The sequence below is a fragment of the Anarrhichthys ocellatus genome, unplaced genomic scaffold (assembly GCF_004355925.1).
Source record: "Anarrhichthys ocellatus isolate YVR2014 unplaced genomic scaffold, GSC_Weel_1.0 scaffold33, whole genome shotgun sequence".
In the NCBI taxonomy this organism is placed as follows: Eukaryota; Metazoa; Chordata; class Actinopteri; order Perciformes; family Anarhichadidae; genus Anarrhichthys; species Anarrhichthys ocellatus.
Genome location: NW_022280063.1, coordinates 3,289,142 through 3,307,689, shown reverse-complemented (window position 1 = coordinate 3,307,689; position 18,548 = coordinate 3,289,142). Strand labels below are relative to the sequence as shown.

General features: G+C 44.2%; 1 protein-coding gene across 1 annotated transcript; it reads right to left on the bottom strand.

Annotated features, from left to right (window-relative positions):
• Positions 1–2,502: 2,502 nt before the first annotated feature.
• lrrn3b (leucine rich repeat neuronal 3b) lies at positions 2,503–17,752 on the bottom strand. The gene is made up of 2 exons (XM_031865791.1): positions 17,410–17,752; positions 2,503–6,239 (listed from the first exon to the last, which is right to left on the bottom strand). The coding sequence occupies exon 2, from the start codon at positions 5,800–5,802 to the stop codon at positions 3,673–3,675; it is 2,130 nt and encodes a 709-aa protein (XP_031721651.1). The 5' UTR covers positions 5,803–6,239; positions 17,410–17,752; the 3' UTR covers positions 2,503–3,672.
• Positions 17,753–18,548: the final 796 nt, after the last annotated feature.

Sequence of the window (18,548 nt, the reverse complement as noted above, 5' to 3'; positions counted from 1 at the left end):
GGGGAGGCTTGTTTTTTGCTGCCCGTTTGAGACGCCTTGGGAGTGATGGCTATGGAAATGGAGACAAGAAGAGGCCAGGCGGATCAGAAAGGCCCAAAACACAAATGGCTTTTGACTGGTTGCTCTCTGACGAGCCGTACCAAATCCGGTGTGACATTCTGTCTCCACTTTTCAGGAAATACACAGCAATGCATGTTCAGAATGGCGATGCGCTGGGCAAATTCTGGCTCGCTGATGATGCGCGGTGTGTATGAAAAATTAGCTTCGGTGTAAACACATCAAAGGGGTGATAAGACACGAAACGGCCTACAATGCTGCATCCAAATTGTTTTATTAATAAAGGTTCACCATCATTGTTTTCTGTCCTATGACTGCAAGAGGCAAATGCATTTCTATTCTGAGAAGAAAGCAATTCCTGCTCTGTTATTGCAATCTATAGGTCATCCATTTGTTCCTCCAATAGCTGGCTGTAAACGCCTCTTCAAAGCAAGCATTGGCATTAAACACAGTGCTAGCAGTAGGATTGTAAATGCATGTTGACATTTCCCTTTTCATTTGAATGTAGGAGCCTGTAGCTACACTGGCTGACCTGCAGTACGTGGAGGTTTGTGACTTTAATAAGCTGGTAATTCAAACATATACATAATATGTAAATTGTCTGTGGCTGCTGGAGCATTGTTTGCTCTCTGCAGCCCTAACAGTACTATAGGATCTTTTTAATTTTTATCTCAGCGAGAGGGGAATTTAAATATTTAATTGCGGTCAAAAAAGGGAAGACAAAGGAACACAACATTTAGTATTATTAAATCAGGCTGTCGTCAGAATAAGACTATTATTATTAGCTAGTTGGAGAACCATCTGTGTATAAGCGTGTAAATAGGAAATTAGTAGAAGAGCATTGAACTAAATCATCTGAGTAATGCTATCAAATGTAAGCTGGCTCACAAATTTACCTTTCCTGTAATACTTTTTTTTTTTTTCATATAATAATCCAAAGGGAAAATTGCCTGCCAGTCACTGACTTAATGACTGCCTTTTGTTGAAAATGAAATAAATAAATGCACTATTGAACTGGTTGGATTGCACCTCTGAATCTCAGGCCCCCTGACAATGATCCTTGCTAAATTAAAATGAATATGTAACCAGTGGGAACACCTATCTATAAGCCTCTACAGAGCATGCTTTATATCTGCCTCAGAGCAGATGGCTTTTTTTGAATAGAACAAGGTGGTTTTAATATTTTGAATATTTGAAGAATCAGCGAGAAACATCATTTTTTCTTCCTCACTGAGGATTAAATGGTGGCAGCTAACTGCTTCTTTTCATGTGGGATTTAAGTTAAATCCAGAGGTTTTTTTTTTCGAATATAGGTTGCTTTGAATGTACAAATAAATAATAAAAAAAAGCTGTCACCCAAACTCAAAATGCGTGCCGGTGGATGGAGAGCGTCAGCGGAGAGGAGAGAGGCAGAGAGAGAGAGAGAGAGAAAAGAACAAGATGGAGGAAATGCATGCGATTGGGACAGACGGCAGGAGAGATGAGTTGCTGGCTATCATTCAGCGTATTAACTCAAGTATGTCATTAAATCATGAGTTGTAAAAAAAAACAAAAATAGGAAGGACAAATATGGCAAGCTTTGAGCTGCTTTGGTGAACTCATTTAGTGGCTTCTTCCTCTGCTCTCGTGTTGTTTCTCCGTGCCCGCCGACTGAGAGAGACCGAATTCTGCTTGAATTTGTTTGCATATACACGTGTGTGTATGTGGGTACAGTTCTCAGCATCCGTATTTGTGCCTGTATTTGCAAAGAGACGGGCTCGAAGAGCACACTGCGTCATATTTTAACTCCCTTTGTCTTTGACAGATGGCTCGGCTCTAAAAGCCTCTCTCCGTGGTGCTGAAGGCTGGCCTGATGTATGAGTGTCAGGGCCTGCTTGATAAATCCACCATGTCACTCCGCCTCTGACAGCCATTCATCATGCTTGGGTTTCTCATGCTGGATAATTCAGTCAGACAAATAAAATGGGAGTCCTAAAGCTCAGTCCCACCATGCGTTGACTTTTCAGCACTGTACTTTATCTCTCTGTCATAGGGATGCTGTGTCCCTGCCTAAACACAGGCAGCAGCAGCTGTAGCTGCAGTACAGTGACTATATTCAGACCAGCTGAAGGACGAACATGTTCTTAATGAGGCGGCTAATGAGTTCTGTTTTTTTTCTTCTTCTTCCCAGGGTAAGGGCGGCCATTCAGCTGAAGTCTCGTGGCTTCTCCCCCGTGGCCTGCCCTCTAAAGACTCCCTCTGTACTACCAGGTCATTGTCAATCATGTGTTTTGCATGCTTGCAGTTAAAATGTCACACATGAAAGTCATTAAACAGTGTACATTACCCCATGTTGGATGACGACTAAAATAAATGGTAGGATTATAATGCCATGCATTTTACTTTGAGATAAATCTAGTGCATTGTGACACGTATGAGAATAAAGAAAAGGCAAAAACTAGGCAATTGTTTGTAAAAGAAACAATGACATTTATTTTTTTTTCTTAGCACTTTACTTAATTAGTCTGTTGTGCCCATTGATCACATATAATACAGTTAATATAAAAATGGCTTTTTAACTTTACACCCAAAGCAACAACGAAACGTTTTCTTAAAATATGTATGCTAAAAATACTGAGAAAGTATTTCCACTAAAAGTACCGGAAATAGCTTGCGATTCTGCAATGGTGACATGGCCATGTTTTGCTGTTTCTTCTGTTTCTTCTGTTTACCTCATGTAGTTCTTGTTGTAGGCACTTACCAGGGCATAACAGACCGCTGTGTGAGGAGATCACACATCAATCCCCTCATTTTTAATCAACCTGTTATATTTGTTTTTTCCTAGTCACCGTTGCAATGAGAACTACACAGCATAAACAGCCATTTGGCAAACGTCCTCTCTCGATACTCATTTCGTAGCTGAATTTCATTAAGCTTAATGTGACGTTGTAATCAAAAGTAGTCTGCCCCTTGCCTCGATTTGAAACCCATTTAAACTGTTCGCATACAGATGATTTGTCATTACATCAACATAATAGAATATATAACAATATTTCCATGAAAAATCAAGAATCCATTTTAAATAGAAAAAGGGGGGTTTATATTTCATCAAAAGGCTTACACCATAGTCACTGTAATTTGTCTACTCTACTAAATCTCCCTTCCCATAATAGACAGGTGTTATTACTGTATCTCTAACTCGTCTATGGATGTTTGACAAAGCACAGACGGTATTGCTTGGGACCACACAGACAGTTCCACAACTCTGAACACATTTAACAGTCAATTACAAGAGAGTTGACCATCATCATCTTCACTTTCTTTTGTCTGCCTGCATTTCTCTATAAATGGTATTGAATGATATTGTTTTTGCAGTAAATGCCCCTTTCTGTTGATTTTTATCTTGGTTTGATGTAGCGGTTACAAAGCCACCACTTTAGCTGGGGTTGAAACTGGGAGAGCATGTAGTCTATTTGAAACTGTTCCATCCCTGTCCAATAGTAGATTTGCCAGAGTATCTGAGCCGGGGACCAGCAATGGGTATGCCTTTGAAACAGTACTACAGATCTCTCCACCCCTGCCCATGGCCTTGTCCATTCAGTGTAGTTGGTGTGGTGCTCTACAAAGCCGCGCTTCTTAAAAGGCATTGTCACACACATTTATGACTGTGGCTTTCACTTTGACTCCACTTGGCAGTCCCTTACCCGAAACCCACAGCTTTGTAAAGAAAGGAGAGTGCATACCGGTTGCTTCCACTTGTGTCAGCGAAGCTTTGGAGTCGCATTTCCTTATATCCCCATAAAGGTGATGGTTCCTCAGAGAGACATAAATAAGCAGGCATGCCACTGAAATCACAGCCAAGAGCACACCAAAGACGGTGATTACTGCTGTGTCCCATTTCTCTGTGTCCTTGGCTGCCAGCTCTAATCCCTTAGTGGTGACATTGACACATTTGGTGTCTTGCTTGTAGTGGATGCTGCCGACATCCACACAGACTTTGTACAGAGTGGCGGGGCTGAGATGGGTGAGGTTGTAGACCTGGACGTCAGAGGGAACCCTGGTGGTAAACGCTGTGGTGGGATGGTTAGCGTCTGATCCTGTGTACCATTTAATGCTTGGGGCCAAGGTGCCATGGCCGGCCTTCCACGAAACCAGGATGGAATTTGTCTCCACCGATTTGATTATGACATTCAGAGAGCCATTTGTAGGTTGGGGAAAATATCCATTCACCTCTACGGAAACGGATTTAAGATCAGCTCCAACCAGATTATGGGCAACACAAGTGTAAAGACCAGCTTCGTTCTCTGTTATATCATAGATGTCAAAAGTTCCCTCTGGGTGCATGTAGAACTTGTCAGACACTGTGTTCGGCAGGACCCTGGTACCAGTCGGGGTGATCCAGTAGATGTCTGGCTCTGGTTCAGCGAAGGCCCGACAATGGAGTGACACAGAGCTCCCGTTCCATGCTTTGATGTGCCCAGGCATGCTTTCGGGAGATATGAGTGGCAGACAAATCTCCATCATCTCCCTGAAGTGCACCTGTCGGACATGCTGGCCCTCGTACTCTGGCGGCTCCACACAGTACAGTGAGTCGGGCTCCATGAAGCGAAGGTTGGTCTTGTTCATGTTCATCCAGCGGACTACGCAGTCACAGCGGATGGGGTTGCTGTGCATGCTCACCTCTCTGAGATTTGGGAGGGACTCAACAGTAATCCTGTGAAGGGCACTGAGCGCGTTGCCATTCAGCATTAGGGTTTCCAGCCGCGGTAGTTTGTAGAAAGCATTAGGATGGATATAGGAGAGTTTAGGATTGTTGGTGGCTTCTATTTTGGTGAGCTCGGGGAGGTTATTGAGGGCAAAGCTGTCAATGGAAACTAGCTCTGGCATGCTATTAATCCCTAGTTCTTTCAGATGGAGCATATCCACAAAGTCTCCCCTCTGTATCCTCGCTATTGGGTTTTTATTTAGATCCAAAAACTTCAGATTTTTTGCATTTCTCAGGGCGGAATGAGGCACCTCAGCGAAAATATTATCATAGAACGAGATGCTCTCTAAGTTCTCAAGACCAGCCAGTGCATCGTCAGGGAGCTGAGACAGGTTCATCCTGGTGAGGACCAGACTGCGTAGGTTACTGAGAGGCTTGAAGTTCATATCATCGAGAGAAAGAATAGGATTCTCACCGATCATCAGGATCTCCAGATTTGGCATGGGCTCGAACCACTCTTTTTGAATGGCCGTCAGCTTGTTAGAATTGAGGTGGAGCCGCACAAGGTTGCTGAGACCCTGAAAAGCCATCGAGGAAATGGAGGAGATGAGGTTGTGATTCATGTAGAACTCCTGAAGGTTCGCCATCTCAGCAAGACTTCGCTCAGGCAACTCTTGTATCCAATTTTCCTCCATATGAAGGGACAGCAGTTGAGGAAGATTCCCCAGCTGGACATCGCTGATAGAGGATAAATTGTTTTGCGATAAATCAATCTCTGTGATGTTGGCCAGGTAATCCAAGGGTTTGTCAATCTTGGCAATATTGTTTGTTTGCAGTAATAGTACTTGTGTGCCCACCGGTAATTGTTCCGGCAGGCTAAACAGTCCCAAGTCATTACAGTCAACTGTCTGAGCCTCCATGTACACCGAACTTGGAGAAAACCAGGGTCTAATCTCACATACACAGAGCTTTGGGCAATCAGGCCTCTCCTCTGTGGCCACAACAAAAGAGGCCATGGCCAAGCCGACAAAGAGGCGATCCACGAATGACACGTCCTTCATATTGGACCGTTTCCCTCCAGTAAGAAATTGGTCCTTGTAGATTAAGTGGTCTGAGCTGTTAACTTCACAAATAATAAATCATATGCTGCAGCCGCTGAGGCGATTGACTCACCACCCCTGCCACCGCCACCACCAACTGCAGCAGGGCTCCCTGGAGTTTTTTTTGTCTTGCTGTGTCGACGCCCTTGGATGTAATGACCAATCACTCACAGTTGCCTGCAGGTGTCAGGGTTCGGGGCCAACGCTGCAGTCAGACAGACCCGAGAAGGTGGGCGGGGGAAAAAATAAGAAGAAAAAAAAGGATGGAGCGATATTATACCTCAAAGGATTTATGTTAAGCACATTCGTAGGTATCCATGAAAAATCTCTTTAACAACGGATGTCCTCATTGATTGTCGTCACTTGCTTCCAGAGTCCACAGCCCGGTCCATTCCTACCTGAGTAAGACAAACAAGACAGAGAGAAGCGGTGTGAGGATTACACGACACTGGACGTGGTCAGGGAATTTCATCATGGAGGGATTTGGGCATATTGACATTTGTCATAGGCACGCTGATGCATGTTGACATTTGTGCACGCTCCCTTCAAGATATAGAACCCGTGGATTTATATCTACTTGACCTTCTAGACTTCATTCTGGGGACGTACCGGTGTGCCCCCACAACATGGCATTCAATTCTGATGTTAGCGGTATGTCTATTATTGGTTAAATGGAAGGCTTTATTAAGATTCCTAAATGGCAGACATCCTAGGGCTGAAGCATTAGCCTTTGATGCAAGCGGCTTAAAGACACTGGAATATGGCAGTTACTATGGCAACAAGTAAACGGGCAGCCAGTGCCACACACCACAGTGAGACACAGCTGAGCTGCACATGCAAACAGACGCAGCCTGCACCTGTTTGTTAGAAGATGCAGCAACCGACAGCTAAAAAGCTATTAGTGTGTTTACGTCATTTATCTGCACACTAATCAAATTTAAAGTTTTTTGCAAAATACATGCATTGCATACAGCAATGTTAGGATGTATAGACACATTGAGGTTGAGGGTTCATATAGTGCACTGTAAATATGTAAATACGGAGTGATTTCGGACACAACCCTTGTCTACATTGAGAGAAAGCTGAAGGCTATAAATATTTGACATATTTCAATTGATTTTTAGGTGACATACAAGTACATGCAGAACAAAACTTTGCATTAGAGATGCAGGTATGTATAAGCAGTATTTTTAAGACATTTCATATTTCAATTAAGCGTCAAAAACTGTTTAGGCTGTTTACAATTGTAGGCCTAAGTTATAGTTCATCAGCATCATCCATGTTGTGAAATGTGTCATATATGAACAAACATTACAAGGCCAACAAATAAATAAAGCGAACAGATTTAGTTCTTTGATTTTTTTGCTATTTAATATTGATTACAATGCCCATAAATATCTTCATACAAGCCTGAATTATTTGAGAAAGTCATCACATGCTGTGCTGTAGACAACAACTAGGACTACGATGCATCCTGCTGCATGAGTCAAATATCTCTTCTTCATGCAGCGCCTCTTTTACCGTCACATTCTCTCCTGTTGTGGTAGAAAGTCCACAGATGAAGTGCACCATGTTATTTGTTGTATGTAACTGCCTCTCACTGAACAGATAGGTTTGATGGTGCTTGTGATATTTCAGGCCTGTAAGAGCGTGCGGCACATCATGGGAAAAGTCAAGAGAGACGGGATAAAATGGAAAGAATCCAGAGAAGAAGTGTGATGGCAGCTGGGAACTGAGCACAAGAAAAGAGAGATGGTTTCATTTCATCACCCTCGCCGTCTTCCCCTCAGCGGCCACGGGGGAGGTGGATGTGGGGGGGAGAAGTATGTATATATAAATAAAATCTTCAGCAGGCGGCAGAAACGCTGCAATTTGCCCCGCTGGTGAAGCCAAGCCAGGGGTTCATTCCTCAACCTCTGCCCCAGCATTGTGGAGTCTGGTTGTGGAGGGGTGAGGGAGGAGGGAAGGCGGACAAGGAGCTAGTGGAACGAGAAAGAGAGTCGGGGGCGGGATTATTTTTCAAAAGCACCTGGCACTTTAATAAGCTACAACACCCAGAGCATTCTGATAAACAGGGTTTAGCTGCCCTCCCTCAGCACTAGCCCTTCATTGTGGGCTCTGCAGTTGATCCGCGCCCTGGAAACAAAAGGCCATAATCTGTAATTCAGCCGACAGCGTTTGGGTCTCACCTCTGCTCGCGCCGGTTTCTCTCTTCAGCAATCACAATTACCAGCAGTGTAATGTGGTCAGGTTAGCTATTATTGTGGATAGCATTATTGTGCAATCACTGCAGGCGGCTTGGGTGGGCTGTTAGCGTTTTACCGATGATGTTGGTTGTGTCCTTTGGGAGGGTTTAAGCAATGGCTTTTGATTTATGATTGATAATTTACGTTGTAGGCTTTGGCGCACTCCGAAATAAACACATTAAATAAGGTGTTACTTCATCAGATTTCCGTAAGCTTGAAGATAGATGTGAGCAGGACGTCGTGGTAATGAGAGGTAGAAAGAGACAGATTGACAAAGACAATTAATTCTTGTTTTTAGTTTAATGTGAATGTCGGTTGTCTGGCGAGTATCTGGGATGGGATTAGGAAGGCTTTACCGGACAATTTGCAAGATGCTGTGGCCAGCAAACGCAACATATTTCCAGGCCAATTCATGAGGATTCAATTCTGTTAATGATCATTCAACCCGTGGTTCATTGAAATAGTATAACGTGTTTAGACTAACGATCAAAATAAATAATTAAAAGTCTCATTTTTAGTTTTTCTTCCATTGTATCCAATAATATGGATATTTGATATCTATATTTGGGCAGATTGATACTCTAGTCTGGACAATGAGTAAAGTAAACTCAGCCAATACATTTGAATTGTAGATTTACTCTTAAATTATGATTATTATTAATCCTGCTTTCTTACTTTTGTATAATATAAATATCGCAGGACTTTCATTTTCCAAAAAAAAAATGAAATGAAATTGTAAATGTTATTGAGAAATGTATTTAAATCCTGTTTAATGTACAGTCTCCTGGGTGTCAGCTGAGGGGCTGCTGAAGGAGAACAGTGGGAGTCATTTGTAAGAAGAAGCTGAATCAGAGGTGACATCTTGTGTGGCAATGTGTCTGATGTGCCAAATGTACTTCCGCCTGAGCGGCATAGTGTTGAGCCAATGACTCAGTTATGTAATAAAACAGTTTGCAATAAAGTCGGCCGTGTATTACAAACTAAGAAAATGTTTACACAATGCTCGCTTTCAGATTTACTAAATGTCAACGACAAGTGGAACATCCTCAGAGCTCAGTGTGGTTAATCAAGAGGTGTCGCAACACGTCGGCAAAATTGAAAAGCTTTCAACAACAGAGCCTCCATTAAGAACGCTTATCTGACGGGAAAAATATGGCTTGTTAAGGCTACACAAACTGCATTTCATTCCACGTTGTTATGAGGTTGGCAATCTGGTAGCAAACTGCATCATCTTAAGTGAACTATCCTAATCATGCACAGGCGGTTGAGCAGGTAAATTGGTATTGTACGACCGCATTATGTGAAGCCCAGTGAAGAGGCAGTCTATATTCTTCAGGCTGTGCACCGTGACTGCTGTGGCTGTGGAGTCCACACACTTGTACTAACCTATTAGTAACAGGTCCAGTCAAGCTACCCAGCACACACACACACACACACACACACACACACTGCTACGATGTAAAGCTAATTTCCAACTATCCACTACTCGGTTGCCGGTAATTGCGGTGGAGAGGGGAGGCAGAAGGGAGAGAAGAGATCTGGAGGACAAAATGACTTGCCAGAGGAGGAACTTGTCATTGTATCCGTAGTGGTGTATTAACCTCTGGGGACCCTGACTGTCATTGCAGAACATATTAACCTTTGCAAGACCATGAAGCCAAAGTATTAGCCAGACAAAGATTGGAAGAAAACAAAGACTTCCAAGCAAAAAAAAAAAGCTGTGGTGTATTTTATTGGCAATAACTAACCAAGAGTAATGTGGTTAATATGGTTGGGGCAAATATAATTAAAGGATGGATGTTTGTAATATGTGCCTGGAAAAGCCTTTGCAAACCTTGTGTAGAGAGATACATAATCAACAGCTGGTAATATAACCTAGAGGGCTTGAAATGGGATCTCCTGTAGCTTAATGTCTAACTGCACTTACACATTAAGCCTAAGCTTTGGCATTTGTTGGAGCAGCCAATAGGAGCCTTTTATAGGGCAGGCTGAGGTGTTCACTCATGGAGTTAACACAAGTTCCCAGGTGTCAGAGGAAAGGGTGGGGTGGGGCGGGCAATCATTCAAGCCATGGTCTCCAAAGCCCCTCCATTACTGTAGCAGGCTGACAGTCTAGCCCATGGGCTGTTCACTTTCACCAGCGTTAATCCTAACAGTGAACATTACAGCAAACAAGCTCCTGGTATCTGGCTTGTTTCAGGACTGCCTTAACTGTGACAAATACACCCATGTTTGTTGCACAGGAAAATAAGGTTAAACCTGCGATGACCGAAGTTTTGGTGACAAACTGTGAACACAACATCAACCTTTTTTAATTTGTTAACTTTTTAGCATACAGTTGCCCGGCTACATATCCAGCAGATGCGGAGAAACATTACTATTCATGTGAAGTCGTGTTTCTGGTGTTTACTCCCTTTTATCTGTGGTTTGGTCTCCGCTAACTCCTGATGGAGATATTCAGCCCCTTAGCTGCTACATGCTCGACTGTGCTGCTTGGTGCCGGGCAGGTGGCATACTGTGGGTGTTAAGAACTTTTTTGTTAAAAACAGCTTTCTGCTAGAGCTAAAAAAAGACGCTATGAGCTGAAAAACACTATAAAGCCCCCATGGAGCTAAGGAGGGCAACAGTCAGGTGGAAATGATTATAGCCCAACTAATACTTCATTATTTTAAGACAATACAGATATTAATATTTGGGAGTTTCAAAAATCTGGTTCACCACAAGAGACACTTTCCATATTCTACACTTTGATCCATTACTATTATAAAAAACATTGATTATAGCCTCTTTTTAAAAATAAAAATATATATATGTGTGTGTGTGTGTGTGTGTGTGTGTGTGTGTGTGTGTACGCTGGGCAAATCTCATGCAGATTTACAGGGTGGCTGGTATTCAATCTGGCATTTTTAAAAATCACTTTTTAGGAAGTGTTGTTGCATCACCATTAGGAGTCGGGAGCTACTTTATCCGTGAAGTTATTGACACATTCACACTGAGAAGCTGTTGAGAAATGTCTGTCATTGCATCACCATTATAAACCGGTGTGTCATTAGTCCTCGTTAGCCACATATTCCACTCTTAATCAGCGTCACATTTGACATTTCTGAAAAAGCTGGAACCCGCCCTCATTAAAATGCTGCACATTTAGTTTGGCTTATTGTTGTTGTCAGGTGAAAACCTTTTTTTTTTGTTCAGTAATATTAATTAGACACAGGCAGAAAAATGTACCATTTGGAAACCATTTGCTCTCATCTGTAAATGGCGCCAGACTAATCACGATGGGCCTGATCTGGGACGCGGCTACACTTAAGAGGTTCAGCTGCTGTCAAGGTGAAAAGCTTTTCCATTCACATCTTGGCAACACCTCACACTTACTTTCCCACTGGGCCACCTCCATTATACTAACATCGTGGCGGTTCTGGACAGCAGTGGCACGAATACAGTTTGATTAGTGACCAGCGAGATACGACCACTTTGAATTAATGAGTGTGCACAACAGGGGCAGAAAGCGCTGGTCCTGGTGGCTCTGCGGTGCTAATTCAGACGAGCCCGACTCGGGTCGGTCGGGCCGCCAAACAGCCGGGCAGAACTGTTTGTTTTGTGCTATTGAAATGAGTTATAAATCCCCCCCCCCCCCGCTTCACAGGGCTTGGATGAGGGTTGGCGGAGCAGGGAAGTAAAGATGATTGCTTTGTCGCGGGTTGGGTGCTCCTGAATACCCTGTGTGGCGACAGGTTGACCTACAGTTAATGTAAAAATCAAATCATTGATAACACAATACACAAGTTCTGTGAGGGGCTTTTTGGCATGCATGGAGGAGAACATTTGTGAGATCTGAGCTGTGGAACAAGTCGAGATGTAGGTGGGGAGCATATTGGCCCTCGGGGAGATGATTATGAGGCCTGCACGGTTTCAGTTGTAACAAGGTAGTATTGCATCTGCTGAGAGTCAGACATTACACTCACTCGCTGTGGTAAAACTGGGCGGAAGACATAAAGGTCAGACGTAAGTGGAACGTAGGGCACAGTCGAATTGCCTCGTCTTTCAGGAGAATGGCCTGTGTATTGTAGAAATGGTTCACTGGGAATTTTGATCCACTGGTAATAAGCCTTGCAAGGCTTTCTTCTTCCAGTCCCCCCCTCTCAGGTTCTTTCTTGTCCCTCTCAGGTTCTTTCTTCTCCCTCTCTTTTTCTCATATTGCAACCCCCCCCACATCTCTTTTTTTAAACCTTCTCCTTTTCAGCCTGCACTCTCACATTTGTGTCCGCTCTTCAAACCCTTATAGTGAACATTTCTCCTTATGTTCCCCACTTGCATCATGATCCACCCAAGCCATGGACTATTTAGAAAATAGGCATTTAATTGTGTCTCCCTGCGTATGCAGCTACCCGTCTTTCTTCCTGGGCATCCTACCGTCTCGCTGCTCTTTCACTGTCGGCCTAATTGCCTTCTCAATACTTGTCAGCCCTGCTGTGCCAAATCTAGTCTATCTGCATCCCGTCTGACTGTGTCTCAGTAGCTGCTATTTCCTAATTGCCACCGTCCGTGTCCGAGTATGAGTTTCTTTTGGCCCGTGCATCATGACGTTATGGTAACCCCTAAAGTCCCCCGGATGTGGTTTGGTCCCGAGCCAATCGCATTCCACCCTGTGCGTCACTGTCTACCAGACACATGAGCGGTGATGCTCACACACAGAGTATAGGTGCAGTTCTTCTCTCCACTCCGCCATCTTTACGTACCTCGTCTTTTTTTCTGCCAGAGCAGTTTGCGCCTCAGGCTTGGTTACTTGTGAATGCGAGCACTTTAAATCCATTTTCACTTTCAGCTGAAATGAAGTAGTATCCATACAGTTGATGTGATAGCAGGTGTATGTGTCATTCATCACTGCACATGATTAGTTCTATTTAGATTTCTTCATGTGACAGGCTGCCACTTTGCAATAATGCAACATTAGAGGTGTTCCAAAGAAAACTTATGTATCGCCAATATTCCTTTATGATTTCTTAATATGAAATCAAAGGATTTTTGCTGTAAATACAAAGCAGTTTTAGTGTGGCTCAGCTTTTTCGAGAGTTTGTCTATCTCTTTCCGGAGTTGGTGTCCTATGATGTGAAAAGAAGATGCTTTAAAACACGGCGCTCCCATAAACCTTCCACTGTGGACACTGGACCCACAGTGGGCATGTAGCGCAGCCATGACACAACCAAGCCACTTCCGATAAGACATTCTGGGTAAGCCCCTTAGTGGGTGGGTGCCTCTGAATGGCTTTACTGTCCCTCCCTCTGCCCTTCACCTCATTGATTTACTATTATGCTTTCTCCAAGGTAAGGGAGAGTCCATTAAAGAGAACCTTCAATTCAGTGTATATTCATAATGAAAGCCTCCTGTATGGGCTTCCTGTGTGTGTGTGTGTGTGTGTGTGTGTGTGTGTGTGTGTGTGTGTGTGCGCGTGCGTGCGTGCGTGCGTGTGTGAGCGGATGGAAACCGTTTCCCTTACATCTGCACTTGCATGGCCATGAATCAGTGGCAAGTCGACTGTTAATGTAAAATCAATGTTCCAAATTAACCGCTGGACCCTGATCTCTGGTATTTCAGTCCTTTTCTGGAAAAGACATGCCCTTGGGCTGAGTGAGGGAGAACATGCGTGAGGCACTATGGAACACTATAGCACACACTCATGCACACACACACACACACACATCGGACCGGAACACGTATTAGATACATAGAAAGATACATGCATTTGCGGAGGCAAGCACACGTAACTTTGTCCTCACAGAGAACGTAAAAAAAGACATACCCAAGCTAATTTGCATAATGCATGCATAACGCACCACACAGTGTAAGAGCACAGCTAGGTCCCCTTGTCTAATTCGCATAGTGCTGCATCTATTAAAATTAAGGCAAGGTATCCAGCTTAAGGCTGCCGCTGATAAGGTCAAAGGCGTAGCGAACACATTCCAAGACTCATTTCTCCCCCAACATAATCGCACTCACTCTTGACAAAGAATCTGCATAATGTTCCATGTATAGCTGCTAGCCAGAATGAAAGAGGGAGGCGTTAGGATGGGGGGGAGGCGGGGGGCTGGCAGGGGGAATGGAGCCAGCGGCATATCCCTCAAAGTCAGAGCCAAATTGAATCTGCAGGTGCAAATGTGGCATGTGTGCTGCCTCTAAGATGCGCGGCTATCTATATTTATATGAATAATATATGGCTGGTCAAGAGGCCACAAGCCTGCAGGGAATAAGTTCCAACGGCAGACGGAATCAATCATTATATGCCACTGAAATGCATTTATCGCTGGCTCGGACCTCTTTATTATGATTTAATGGGGTTTGATATGGGCTTTCTCTTTCTGTTTTCATTCTCTGCTACTCTTCCTCAGCTAAAGATATGGCACTTTCAAAAATGTGTCTATTCAAAGGCTTAGCAGCCCAATGACTGGGCCGATATGGAGACAGGCATTGCTATATATATATATATATATATATATATATGTGTGCATTTACATGCATTTTTCTGCCAATGTATGTATACAGGCAATTTGTGTCTGTCCGTGCGTGCAAAATCTATGCATAAGTGTCCTCGGCTTTATCAATGCATGAACACTTTGTTTTGTCTCTTGATGCAGCCTCCACAAAGCTTTTCATTAGTGCACTGAGGGCTATACGTATCAATCTGAATGAAGAACAGATGGACGGCACAGCAGTAGCCCTTAGATATCCTCCTTCTCTGCCCATGTTTGAAACTGCAACATGGGCATACGTCCCTATCATGTCCAACTCTGATATGAATCTGCACAACAGCAGACTAATTAGTTATTAATAACTTTGATTTTCTTTTATCTTTGTGAGAATCATCTTCATATCGTCATCGTCAGTCATCATCAGTGTTAGTTATTTTCTCTAGTATGCATGTTAGTTTTTTAGTTTAACCGCATTGTTCTCACAGAAACGTGTGCTGGCCAAATACTTAAGATGCTAATGTGAAAGCAAATGTCATTGGATACAAAGGAGCTGTCCCCTCCCATTCTGACCTTTTGATATGGACTGAACAGCAAAATGTCACGCATGCTGCCTTCAAACCATGTTTTCATCCTCTGCTTTGTGTCTTTTTATATACTTTAGGTCCACTACAGTCCATCCACCAGATCCTAGAAAATACAAACATGCACTCCGTTCCTCCCCTGTTCCTTTTGCCCTCTGTCTGTGCTTATTCTATTTTAATGGATGCCTGTGTTTGTTTGGGAACAGGATGCTATCAGAGAGCCTATGCTCGGCTGCACAGGCTGATCCCCTGCAGCTGTCCTGTGAATATGTTTACATGCATTTCACTCAGGAGCCTCGATAGATCCTGAGGCATCTTGTTATCAACATCATGGAAAAAAAGATCGTGAGATTAATTTGCTTTTGATGGCGCAATAGTGCAGTCTTCCTGAACTCCACATTGACTCTGAACCGGTCGTAGCTTTTGGCACCCGTACATCCTCTCACCTCACAGGAACCTGCTGCCCTCTGTTTATAGAGAAATGAATATGAAGCACCCGCACCGTGCTGCCGATCATGCTCCCCAAGCCTCTACAAGGCCACTGCAGGCACAATAGCTCCCCCACCCCCCTACACACACACTGCTTCTCACTGTTTCAAACGCGGATCAATAGGCAATTCGCGAAGGCACTCACTTTAAGTGTATGACTTAGTGTGGACATGTAATATTGATTTGTTTTGAACAAATGTGCCCAAATTAATAAAGCAACCCATTACTGCTTTGCTTTACTGTTTTTATCACCAATGGCGGGGGGGGGACGTGGCAACATGGCTACGATGTTGTGATAGAAGCGTATGCTTAACGTTGAACCTCACTAACTGTTTGGAGCTGCATGAGATGAAATCACCACTGTTTGAAAATACATAAACAGTTGTGCTCAAGGATCACTTGTGAAAAGCTGATGGCTGATTATTAAAATATAAGCTACAAGCGGCCTCGGCTCGGCAGGTGGTTGCATAATTCGAAGTGAGAACAACACATAGTGTGTGGACCGAGGTTTTTCTCAGCGTGGAGTGGCGTCTGATGTGAGGGCATGATGGCTCTCATGTGGCATTTGACTGTGTGTTTCATATTGAGCAGCTGCTTTGGGTGAGTCATTCACACTGTGGAGGCCAAACTCTATTGTATCCATCACCGGGAACGAGAGCGCGCACACACACACACACACACACGCATGCATGCATGCTGACACGTCTGCACAGAAGATTACAGCAATCACATTTAGTAGCCCCCCCTCCGTGAAAATCCCATTTATCATTATCGGCCATTATCTGTGTATCTGCATTTGAAATATTCATGAGTAATGCATCTGCTGGATGACATACGTTTTGGACATAGGGGAGGGTGGGAGGGGGGGTGGCGAGAGCGGGATGGAGAGAGGGTAGAGAGGCGCTCCAATGCAGTTCAGGGATTAGTGAATACCTTCCCCTTTCTCTCTCTCTTTCTCCAGCGCGCTCCTCGAGCAGGTGGAGCGCTGATGGTGAATGCGCTGCAAGATGCCTCTCTGTGGCTTGTGTTAATTACACAAAAGCCCTGGCTGCAACGAGAAGGCGGTCTAAGTTACGAGTCCTTTTCCGTCCACCGTTGGTGTGGTGTGTGTGTGTGTGTGTGTGTGTGTATGCGTGTGCGTGTGCGCGCGTGATCGCGTTCAAAAGGAGCCCGGGTGTACGTGTAACGTACTTTCGTGGCTTGTGTCGGTAACGACTTCTCTGTTTGCAACAGGAATGTTTAACGGAGAGGGAAGGAGAGAGTGAGGAGGGGAGGGAGGGGGGTGGCCACCATTCTGTGGATTTCTTCGAGACGTGTCTGGTGTGCGCTCACTAAGCTGGACCCGGGGACATGAAACTGCCAGTCCATCACATCACTATCATACACACTCACGAGCGCGCGCGCACGCATACAGAAGCTACACACACAAACACAACTCCTCCTCGAATGTCCTTAATTAATTAGTCTTTCTAGCCTAAACGGAGTCCGTCATAAATCCGGTCTGGTTAAGGCGCATCCTGCAGAGTTGCGCAAAAGCGCGTCTCCACGTCCGGCGAGGGTACGAGGCCAGTCCTCAGCAATATTATCCTGCAATATTTTTTTCACAAACAACTTATATGTGATTGGTATTTGCGGAGCGAATCAATGCGTTGGTTAAATCACAAGAATCACAAGTCCGCTCCATCACTGAATCCAGGCGTTTTTCGTTAACTTGGAAAACGCGTTGCGCAAAGGCAACCATCAAATGACCGAAATGCATTGTTATAGTAATCAGAGTTAACTTACCCGATTTAACCATGATAGCCCTCTCGAAGCATGTATGTGCTGTCTATATTCCCATCAAGTGCGCCGCTCCAATGACGAGCGAGCCCCAGCGCGCGACATAAAGCCAGTCAACAATGTGTGGTCTTCTTATTTGTTACGCAGTTGATGAGAAATCAGTTCTGGGCTTCTTCCACGGTAAAAACACACGGCTTCTGCGTGAAGCGAGGACGAAACACGGCGAAGTCCACCAGCGGCGGGTTTGGCGAGACCTCGAGAGCGTGGAGAGAGATTCTTGTGTTCCGCGTGCCCTTCCCTTCTTAGCTTCTGCTAAGGGCGCATCTCTCCCCTCGATCAAGCGTCAGGCGGACCACATAGATGCGCCCGCCGTCTCCTCAGCAGTCATTAATATCAGAACGAACCCCGACTCTCCAGAGAACAGCCAATAGCGTCAGAGAAGCGGGCGAGTCGCTCGCAGCATCCCTGCTCTGGTTGGCTGAAGGGAGCCGTCAGTCATATCCGAGAAGCCCGTTCTCATCTATGTCTTCTTCTGTTGGAGGTGAAGCCCGCTGCAAAAAATATCCACATTAACAATTCACTGATTCAAGTTATGAGTTGCGGAAAGTGCTGAAACCGGACACTAACTATTACAGATGGTGAGCTAGGTGCCATTGTCTGATGGAAATGTGTGAGAAGCATTTCAAAACAAATGCAGGCACCGCACTAACGCATTAATGATGAAGAGTCGAGATAATAGTCGGATCAAGTTTATCTGTACTGTAAAGATCTGCCACCTCCTAAGGTCATGTGCCCATGTGACCGTATCTGGCATCATTTGACTGCTCACACTACAGGCGTCTTACAAAACACATATCCAGCATGTTTGATAATCATCAGAATGCCCTGAGGTCAAGGACCAGTGGTGGGAAAACAGCATTTATATCCTTTAGCATTCTAGCATTTTACTGTTGTAGTTGGTCACAGTGGAGCACCTTTAAACTATGCTCTATAGTGTTGATATGTAGTTTAAATTGCATGCACTCTACTTTCTTGGAACCTTTATTTGGAAAGTAACTTATAGCTGTCAAATAAATATAGTGGAGTCAATAGTAAAATATTTCCCTCAGATCTGTAGGGACGTTAAAGTATTAGGTAACATGAAA

Bases quoted from the DNA above. Each gene is read 5' to 3' on its own strand.
- lrrn3b (XM_031865791.1), bottom strand. From the start codon at position 5,802: ATGAAGGACGTGTCATTCGTGGATCGCCTCTTTGTCGGCTTGGCCATG.